Source organism: Toxotes jaculatrix, chromosome 12 (genome assembly GCF_017976425.1).
Source record: "Toxotes jaculatrix isolate fToxJac2 chromosome 12, fToxJac2.pri, whole genome shotgun sequence".
NCBI classification, from domain to species: Eukaryota; Metazoa; Chordata; class Actinopteri; family Toxotidae; genus Toxotes; species Toxotes jaculatrix.
In genome coordinates, this window is record NC_054405.1 from 13589849 (window position 1) to 13600885 (window position 11037).

Consider the following 11037-nt stretch of genomic DNA (forward strand, 5'->3'; position numbering starts at 1 on the left):
GGCAACTCACAGCAGTAGTAAGGAGCCATAGTACAGGACACCAGTCTTCTCCACTATTATTTGCATCAAAACTTCTATGGTTTCAATCTACTGTAGATAGCAATGAAAAATACAAGGTTCACTTAAATCGCAATATGACCTCATAACATATTTATAATAATAATGATCAATGAGTGGCTCTTTTTTCAAAGACAGCAACAACAGTGCTTCAGCCATAGATGAAGCATGCCACTGTTGATTGAGTGTGGAAAACCGACTAAATCTTGAGTCTTGTAGTGCAACACATAGATTAGTAATTTTTGCCAAATGAGGATTAACATAACATGAAAGAATATGGTGAAAAACAGCCTTCACAACATCCTGGAGTCCAAGGTGATCTCTTCAAAAGCCTTATTTTGTCCAAACAACACACTGAAAATTATACATTTACAGTAAAGTAAGACAAAAGCAATAACAAATGAACAATGGCATCTCTCAAATCTCAGGTTTTATTCCAAAATATCTTTCTAACTTTCACCAAAGGGGCTTTTTTTTAACAGACAGTGTCCATTTTTCTGTAAAAACTTCAGTAAACAAACAAATGCTTAATAACCATCTCATCAGCAAATTGTACATTTTACAGTACAGGCAGTTATGGCATTTAAATGGGTTTTAGTTAAAAAGTTGACTGATGCTTATTTCAGTTGGCTTGGTAATGAAGGCAAACACTTTGATTCCAACTGGGAAGGTTGAAGCAGAGTGAAGGAAAACGTGTGATAACCGCTTTCACTCCAAACACACACACACACACACACACAAACCATAAATAGTGCGATGGCCCCATTGTTCCTGGACAAAACTCCCCTTTAAACCTCTGACGTCAAATTCACATCCTCAGCATTTTCGTGACAGGAGCAAAAGGATTCTCATCTCACAGGAATCTCTCTTCAAACAAACAGTCATAGTCATAAACGGCAAATCTTTCAGAATATGGAGAAAATATTTTACACAAATGTACAAAAACTATTTCACAAAGTAAACAAAAAGTAACAGCACTGTTCATCTGTATTTCTACATGAACATCAACGTTCCAGCATCACTTCTAGTCACTGACAGCAGTTCAGTTCACAGACATGCTGGTGTGCTACAGACTGACACTTCAACCCACATCTGGATTTAGGTCCTAATCAGTGAGAACGATTAGTCTGAAATACATTCGGGTGTTTTTGTTTTTCTTTTTGCAATAGACCTTTTTATTTGGACATTTTTACATGACCAATATAGTACGTTTTACTGTTATGCGTCCTATGTAATTAATACAAAACATAATACTAGCAATAGTAGCTGGAATCTGGTCAGTGTAGTTTTTAGCAGTAGGCAAACCTTGTGCAGCTCGAGAACAAAATGAATCGTCTGTCTGACTTTTTCTGTCCCTGGTAATTTCTTTCCAAACCAAACATTTTTTCCTGTCTTGCTAAGGTAAATAATTCACTTCACATCCACAATGAAGACTGAATTGTAACTGGGCTAAAGAACGATAGATAATACATATTTCTAACATGTAATCTGGTGGCGTTTCTCTAAAGACAACATTGCTGCACAAGGAATAAAAACTGATATTGAATAGTTTTAAATTTCTTTGTAATTTTTTTTCCAATTCCTCACACAGACCTCAGGCCTGCAAACAACAACACTACTGTGGTTTTAGAAATCTAATTCTAAATGTTTCTACGTTTGAGTCCGGCTTTGATACTATAGTTACAGCCTGGCAATAAAAACAATAATAAAGTACATGATGGAAACAGCTTTCTTTGTAAGGCACTGAGTTTCATGATGTTCTAGACACCATTTGGAGATTTACACATTCTCCAGAGCGAGTCGGGCTCAGTATGGTTTAGTACCAGCTGATAAACCTAAATCTCCTGCTGACAAGTCTTACAGTATATAATAACTCAAATCTCAAACAATTGTCCACTTTTGCCTCTTTTCTCAACAGCTGTCTTGATGTGCTTCTGGGATCAAAGTAGCCAGGAGTACGGACAGTATGTGTCATGCTCCCTCAGCTTGAACCTACAATGGCCTAAGACAGAATAGATAATGAGTTGTTTAACAGTGAGAGTCTGGAAAATAAAGAGAGTGACACAGATTGACCATGTTGTTACCTTTCATCACCACGGTCCTCTTCTACCCAAGCCACTATTTTTCCTTCCCAGCCTGGAACGATTGCTCCATCCAGGAACACCTGCCACAGAAATAAGGACATGTTATCTTCATGTATGACTACTCTGCTGTTAGAACTATATTTACATGCAACATGTATGGTGGAGTGTATTTTTGCAAAGCGCAAGGACTGTGGATTTCATCTCCCATCTCTTAGAGTGTAGCACAAAACAGGCAGCGTTTCTGCAGGGTTTGCCAAATTAAATTTCAGATTTTTTAAAAGACCTTTTTATTATTTCACAGAACGCAATTTAATATCTTTTCATACCCAGTCATACCAGTCAAAGAATGACAGAAACCCAGTAAGCACAATAAGGCTTAGAATTACTTATCAAGTAAACTAATTTATTCATATTTATATTCCAATTTTGTCAGTACTTCCCAGCTGTATATAACAATAATTCTGAGTAATATAACTAAAGTCATGTGGACCCAGATAAGTGGCAGAAAGATTCACTGATAAAAAACATAACTGACCAAATGTTTCACTAAGATTGACATTTGGCCATTATTTTTTGATTAGCTTATAAGCTCGGCTAATGTTACTAGTGGTAATAACAATAAATAATAATGGCAACAAATAAAAACGCCACAACAAGCAATTAAAAAGCCCTTTGCATGCACAATCCACTGTCACACCGGTGACAGTTTTTTTTCATTTCATTTTAACATGTGCACACCAAGTTTGCTTTTACCATCCTATAATCTATTACCTTTTCTCTGCCTTCTCTTACCTCTTCTTTCACAGTACCAAACTCAGGGTCCAGGGCCTTGAAGTGGTACCTGTAGTTTCCCGCTCGATCCACAGCTGCCTTAACATCTTTGAGAGTTACCTCACCCAGCCTGTGCAATGATTTAGAAGAGACTCGATCATCTCAACATCTTTTGATATTTTATGTTTTTTTTTCCCTACCTTTGGCCTACAAACCTAAATATATGTGTTAGTATTATCAGTGTCACTGCGTATGTGGCCAAATTTACTTTTTTTTTTCAAGGCAGATTAAGCCAAAAAAAAAACAAACTGCAACATTTTTAAATATTTGTTGTAGAAAACCCAACACACACACTAACCTCTTCGGTATATTGATCATGGAAGGTGTTGGGGATTTTCCAGTGAAATAAAGGATTTTAGTAGAAGCAGAAGAACCACTGTGGGACTGACAAACCTCTGCAATGAACAAAAGAAACATAGTTTGTAAAAGCATAAATATTCTGTGTATATGTGCATGAAGAGCTGGGGGGCAGATGTTGGAATAACTTACTTGTGCAAGGCCAGGAGTCAGACTCTGAGTGTTGACCTTTGCGTCTTGGAGATTTCCCCCTTCCCTGCAGTATTTGGACAAATGTTGAGAGCCCCTCATGATTTTACGTCTCAAAAGTAACCCTATCTAAGAAGATTTTATAGTATAAACCAATCTTGTGCTCATTATTTAACAAGTCAGTAATTATCAATTTATCAGTCTGTCATGGCCCTAGGACTGATTTCACACAACAGTCTCAGCCACCAGTTCATGTGACACCACACGGCTTTGGCTCCAGTACTGACAGAAAAACTGGTTTGCAAGACTCAGGCCTGTTTATGCTTGTATAACATCTGTACCCTGTGTGTATGCAGAACATGCAGTCTGTCGATGAGTGACACTATGCCCTGCTCCAGGGTGTCCAGTGTATGGTGCTGTGGGTCGTGGTCTCTGAAGTTGTTCCTCAAACTCCTAAGTGCATCTCTGAGCAGCTGAACCTCCTCTGCCTGCTAACAGAGCACAAACACAAGAACCCTGTCAAACACAAAAAGCTCATTTTATCACTGTGCGCTTATTTAAGGTCCCTAACGTCCATGTCCTACAAAACACTGTATTTTGAAAGAAACTGTCTTCCAGAGAATTTATAGCTCATAACAGTCTAATCACAAGCATTTATTTAGCTTACTATTCTTTGAAGTTAGAATGGAGGTCAAATTATAGTAGGTAGCCTAAAAGCTGCAAGGCAATATCATGCAAGAGTATAGTTCTGTGATACTTTGTTAGCACTTTAACATGAAGAAAAAAATATAAATAATCATAGAGTGAACAGCTATAGCCATAGAAACAATACTTACGCCTGACACAGAAGGAGCTGGATTTCCAGAGTAAGAGTATCCGTTGTTTTCTGTGCCAGTGGGGATCTTTAAAGAGCAACAACAAAAACGACAACAAAAAAAGTGTCAGCTGTGTAATATATATCTGAATTTATGACCATGTGGCAGAGACTGAATATGAAACCTAAAACTCAGCATAGAAAGAGTAAAGAAACAGTACTACCTGTTGCAGATCTCTGCTCATTAGCTCCTGAAGCATGCTGTTTTTATGATCCAACTCGCTTTGCAATTCATTCTGCCAAAGAGACACAGAATCGGACATCAGAAATACACCTGGACCATACCTCAGATTATAAATGCATCCAGTTTATTGAAGGAGTGAAAGAGGAAATAAGTAGATTTACACTTACATTCTCCTGCATCAAAGTAAGATTTAGTATAAATTTGCTGATAAAACTAAAAAACTTTTTTTTTAGTTTAAAACAGTGAGTTACTGATTAACACTTGGTCTGAGATTGTAACAGCTTGCACTGAGGGGGACAGACTATTTTGAGCTCACTGTAACTAAAATCCTAAAACTGGCTCATGCACCTGCTGTTTTTGGCTTTCTTCAAGCTTGTGTTTGAGCTGCTGCAGTAGTCTGTCCTTCTGTCCTATCTCCTTCTGCACCAACCAAAGAGAAAAGGTAGGGTTCATTATTTAATATAAAGACAATGAACAGAAGCTGTGTAACAGAAAGTTAGTCAATTAAGCTAAGTTTCAGCAACCCACTGAGAGGGAGGGATTGGAGTTCCTCACCTTGCATTCGCCCCATAGTCTGTTACATTCCTCCAGCTTCCACTGTAGCTCTGCCTGCACACACATTCCAATACACACAGTTTGTAACACACTGTTTTGAAGATTTTACATTCACTATCATAAAGACAGATGTCTGTGAGTTTATGTCAAGCGTTTTGTACATTCTGGTTGTTGAGTTCATCCTTCGTCATACTGGCTCTGAGAAGCTCTTGCTTCATCTGCAGTATTGAGGCCTCCTGAGTGCACAGCCTCTGCTGTTGGGCGTCCTGCACATTTACAAATCAAAAGAAAGTCAACAACTTAGCCAGCAGCTTTTCTACCGTACAATTAGAATTATATTCTTTGTCGTACCTTGGCTCCCTGGAGGTTTCTCATCTCCTGCTTACAGCGCAACAGTTCCCTCTAAAGCAAACAGCAAACAACACCCTCTGAATTAAATATTAATCACAGTGTGCATTCCAGAAGTTTATTCGCTCGGTAATAAGACAACTGAGCCTTTTATTCTTAAGAAAAGAAGCAAAAAGCAAAGTGAATCTTTGAAAAGAAAACATTATATGCTTATTTACCTTCAGCTCCCGAGCCTCCTCCATACTCTGATCCAAACGGCTGCGAATGACTACCTGGAAAGAGAGAGAGAAAAAAAGAAAGGGATGTGTGTTAGAGGGAAGCTGATACCTCTGTCACCCTCTGACACACACACACACACACACACACACACACACACACACACACACACAGTTAAGAAAAAGAAATGTGATCTGTGTTGAACACAAAGAGCTTGTGTAACAAAGCAAAGAGAGTGACACAGGAAAGAGAGCAAACAGACAGAGAAGTGCAGAAAATTAAATCAAGATTTAAAAAAAAAAGCATGAAAAACTTAAAATAAAAGAGGTAACTATCAATACCAGCTGCTGTTCAGTGTTGCACTGGTCCAAAATCAAAGACACATCCTTCTCATCCTCAGGCAGTGAACCATGCAGCAGCAGAGCCTTAGAAACACAAACATGTGACACCAGTTTGTACTTTGGAGTGAAGTCGCTGCGTTAAGAAAAGCTCTGACCTGTTAAAGCAGTAGCTGGTAGGTTGTCTGATTAATGTAGTGTGGGTGTGTCCATGATGCATTCAAACAGCTGAAAAATATGGTAGCAGAAATTTCATGAGCCCCACCAGATCCCGCCCCCTCTGCACAGGTGCTGCAACCAACCAGTGGCAAAGGAGGAGCAACGCATCCATACCAAAAAACACTGCAGTGTGTCCTGGCCCAGTTAAGCCATAAGAAATACAGTCAGGACATTGAACTCTGGTCTCTATGATGGTGTAACACTGTTTTTTGACCATGTAGATTTCTGTAACAGCTCTTGAAACAACCTGTGGAAGGTCATTCAACAGCTTAATTATGTGATTAAAATGTCTTTATATAAGAAAATACAGACAATACACTCAGCACTGCAATTTCAACATGGAGCCCAATAAATCATTACTCTGGTTGAAAAACAAAAAGGAAAGCACCCTACATTTATACATAGAAGGTTACCAGAATCAAATTCAAACCTCAATATGCATCTACCTGTAAAGCTGACACCATTTTACGTGTCTCCTGCACCTCCATCTCCAAAGTTTCACTGAGAGAATCCTCCCACTCCGTCTCCACCACAGCATGAGATGACTCAGCTACAAGCACACAGATGTAAACATACATGACACGGCGTTACACGCAACTGTTTTTGAGGTTTACAAATGAAAATTGCATGCCTGTTTGTGGCGGGACAGAACTCACCCCTGCTCTGCTGTTGCTGGCGGTCTCCCAATTGTCTGTCTGAGTCGCTGCTGGGTGGAGCTCGTGGAGATGACAGTGGACTGACAGAGCGAAGGCTTGAGGAGGACAAAACACTGATTAATCAATTTATTCCAGAGAAGCACTGGCAGAGTGCGTATCAGCAAAAACACATACAAACACATAATGTAAATCTAATATTCTATATGCTACTACAGAGTACTTTGACATAGCTGGGTGACATCTCAATTTGCTGCAACATATTGGTAATAATACAGGATGCTTATGGACATTTGTAAGTAATAAACCAATAAAACTGTCACTCTGAATACATGTCCCACTGAAATCCTTAACTTGCCAAGAAAAGTCCAAATCCTTGTATGTCTTTGCAAATCAAAACACTTGCAAACGGCATCGTACATACAGACACTACAATTCATTTATGCTTTAATCTACTGTAGAATTATTATAGTTATTGTAAAAGAGGCATAAACTCACACACACGTGCACAGAAATCCGCACACACACCCATACATACTTTACCTCACAATTTCTGGTCTTACCATTTAATCTGCGTCCCCCCCATAGTGAGCTACAGTGCATAATACTTCCAAGGAGTCTAAGGTTCACCCTGCATGTGGATCTCTAGCATCAGCATCTCGACAAACTCATGACAGTTTGGGATTCACCCTGACATTCCCCGCCCTTCGTCCACCAGTTTACTGTACCAGTTTACCATGGCAACCGACTCGGCAGGCACTGCTTAGTATCTCTCACTTAACAAGGTTGCATATATGTGGTGGCAGCCTCAGGTCCTTACAGCTCTGCTGAATCTCTGTCTCCCCAAAGAAAACCGCAACGTCATTCTACAAATAATCAATGCATGCACATCCCTCTCTGTCATTATAAACACATACACTTCTGCACTCATATTAAAACACACACACACACACACACAAAGATGGCGAAAAAGAACACCACAGGCATGTGATTGGAAAAGATAAAGGCTGATTATCTCTTTTTTTCTATCATCTGCCTCGTCTACACACATCTACACACACAGACATACACAGCTGAGGGAAGTCTGGAGTACTAAAACCAAAGTCATATGCCCTGTCAGGCAGTGAGACACACACAAACACAAATAAAGTACAGAATGTAGTCTACTGTTTCCAAAGTATGGAAAAGTGGGTGTTAATGATGGCACATAACAGAGCACATACATAAAATTAACTGCAGGCAAAAAACTGAATCAACTGTACAGTAGAAATAGCAATGGAGTTTGGTTTCTCCCAAACAGAGAGTTGTACAGTCTGATATAAAAATACATGGAACAAACAAAGTTTTTTGTACCAAAATGCGCAAATAGCAAGATTAACTTCTACTTGTGCATGGTCCGCAGTAACCTCCTTGATGAATTTAGTCCAGCGATGCCAACAGGCTTTTAAGTAAGGTTTTTATTTTTTTTTATTTCTTTACACTATCATCACAGCTCTGTATTATTTACAAGGACACAATGATCATAGCATGATCCAGCCCATACTGAGTGTATAAAGCATGAAAGGAGTCCCAACCTGGGAAATACTACAGAAGATTTCACATCAGCTTTTTTGACTGTATACATGTGAATCAGGAAATGAGCACTATCCTTGTCCCTCAGCAAACAGGTTCGAATTTTACATGTTGCATTTAAGAGCTACTTTTCTTCTCAACATATGAAGCTCACCTGGATCAAATCTGCCTTTTATATTTAGAAAGCACAGAGAAGGACAAGAAAAACAGATCAAGTATATACGCATGTATGTATACATGCTGCTTTATCTCACTGTCAAAGCAATGTACAGGAAGTGCATTTGCTAAGGACCATTAAATTTAAGCTGCTAAATTCAATGAGTCACAACATGACTTTTTAATTATGATGAGAAACTTGAGCTCGTGTAAATGCAGATTACCTGCTAGGCTGAGAACTGTCCTGCTCATCTGAAGCTCCTCTTTCATACTGCTCAACCAGTGCACGAACACACACATTCTTTTCCCCGTCCAACCCCCAGCCGCTGAAAAACGGCAGACAAAGCAGAGGTTATTTATTTATTTATACAGTTTTATTAACAAATACAGAAACACAAGCCATATTTTAGCGGTTGAGAGGATGGTAATTTGGTCACCTCTATCCACCAGAGGTCAGCAAAGACTATACATTTATCAAAGAAGATACTACTGTGGCAGAGAACATTTGAGTATTACACAAAGATACTGACAGGAGATTGTGGGGGACAAGGGTTTATGTCCATGTTTATAATTACCAGCATACCTGTGGATATGTGTGACACGTGCAGGCTGTGTGGCATCAAATCGTGCAGACACCAGTGCAGCAGCGGCACCTTGTGCTAATGCTACAGTGGATAGAGGGTTGTGGCTGGCATAGCCTCTTGTCAAGCTCCTCCCACTTCCAGTAGCAGCCCTGTGGGTGGCTGAGGGTTTGAAGTGGGCAGCCAGTGCCAGAATTATCCTCATTACAGATTTTAGATTACCATCAACAATGTCTACAGAAAAGGAACATATGAAAATGTTAGAACATCTGTTCTCGCAATGAAGAGAAAGAGAGCGAGAAAACACAGAACTTTCTGTGATTTACCTCTTGCGGATATGTGTGGCATGCGTATGTGTCTGGAGGAAATGAACTGCAAGACTTGCTCCACATTCTTCCTGCTTTCCTCTTTGTTTTGTGGAGCCACATACACTCCCTCCAGCGCTTCCCCAGCTGTCAATCGATTGAGATTTGAGAGAAAAAAAAAAGAAGACTTTCTCTAGTATTATGGCGACGCGTGATTTATTTGCATGTAAATGTGCAAGTGTGCATTTACCAACTATCTCTATTAGCTGTGTGAGCACCACCCCATCCTGCAGGTCATGCCTGAGGTCTGTGATGGGCTCCAGGCCTGGTTTCCTCTTCAGCTGAGAGTTCACCCAGGAAACATATGCTGCCAGTTGCTGCTGCAATCCATCAATCAGACACGCACACAAATCCAGCAAACCGCAGACCAACACACACAAACACAAAGCTTAGAGTGGGGGCCAAATAAGGCTGAGACCATGGCATAACAAATGACGGGACGGGACGGGGGGGGGGGGGGGGTCCAGCCTATTGTCCCACTGCTTATTAATTTTTACTTTTGTTGAGAAGGTCAATCGTGTAATTTCGTGTTCAGTCCAAGTGACATGGGCCAGCATGTATTTCCCACCCTTCACCCACACCACCTTTACCGGTCCCGTTTAGTCACGTGACAGCCCGTCGTCCGGGATACCTTACAAAGAACGCACCCCATTTTGCACACAACAGAAAATTTCACTTAACGCTAATATCAATGTGATGCTGCTGGCTTGTTTATGGCTTTTTATAAGTCAAACTAAAGCTACTCGGCAATTTTATGTCCAGACAACAACAGCATTAACGTTATTGCTATCTTAACCTAACTACATAGGCAGAATTCATTTTAATTCATAGGTCCAAACTGCACATTAACCTGCGAGCGGAATTTGTCAAAGATAACGTCAACATTAACCTATGTGAACAAACCGCAGGACTAGTTTCTCTTTTTACCTAACAAACTATAGTTTTCTTGTTTAACCGTTAGTTGGTTAGCAGATTTGACAGCCTTACGCTTGGTAATAAATAGCTAAGCTAACTTAATAAACTTTAACATTAGTAACGCCGGGTAAACGTTACCTCGTTAGAGCTCCCGTGAAGAACCTCATCCAGCAAACTTCCTCTAGAGAGTGAGGCGATCATCTTTTTACCCGAAACCCCATTTAAGCTAGCTAGCTGGCTAGCTTCTTTGACTCTCGCACGACTCGCCTTAAACAACGGGAAGACCCCCCCCCTCGTCCCCCCGTTACTAACTACCGCTGTACTCCAGCAAACGTCAACAAACCGAGACAATTGAGGGATCGGAAGCGACAGCTACCGTTACTCTGGCTGCAAAACCGGTGTCAAGTCACATAGCCAGGCTCACATATAGTATATCCGGTTGCAGTTTTCACAATAAAACTACCACCAACGAACGTTTTCGTAATTCTGTCAACAACACCAGTGGTGTATAGAAACAAAGTACGTAAACATTTGCTCAAATGCCATGAGTAGCTACAAATTAGTGTACTTCTACTTTACTTGAGTACTTCCACTTTGTTACTT

At 40.1% G+C, this 11037-nt stretch overlaps 1 protein-coding gene across 3 annotated transcripts; it reads right to left on the reverse strand.

Moving 5' to 3' along the window:
- Window positions 1–1434: 1434 nt before the first annotated feature.
- On the reverse strand, window positions 1435–10816 carry LOC121191162 (dixin-like). 3 transcript variants are annotated; one of them, XM_041052269.1, is made up of 21 exons: window positions 10573–10816; window positions 9710–9836; window positions 9481–9606; window positions 9157–9388; window positions 8798–8899; window positions 6849–6943; window positions 6639–6742; window positions 5977–6060; window positions 5638–5691; window positions 5423–5473; window positions 5233–5337; window positions 5072–5125; window positions 4865–4936; window positions 4497–4568; window positions 4295–4360; window positions 3800–3949; window positions 3462–3525; window positions 3271–3367; window positions 2934–3042; window positions 2142–2221; window positions 1435–2059 (listed from the first exon to the last, which is right to left on the reverse strand). In XM_041052269.1, the coding sequence occupies exons 1-21, from the start codon at window positions 10633–10635 to the stop codon at window positions 2050–2052; spliced, it is 1917 nt and encodes a 638-aa protein (XP_040908203.1). In that variant the 5' UTR covers window positions 10636–10816; the 3' UTR covers window positions 1435–2049. The 3 variants fall into 3 exon arrangements, with proteins under 3 accessions (XP_040908203.1, XP_040908204.1, XP_040908202.1); XM_041052270.1 differs by having other exon boundaries at window positions 3800–3946; window positions 9710–9839; XM_041052268.1 differs by having other exon boundaries at window positions 9710–9839.
- Window positions 10817–11037: the final 221 nt, after the last annotated feature.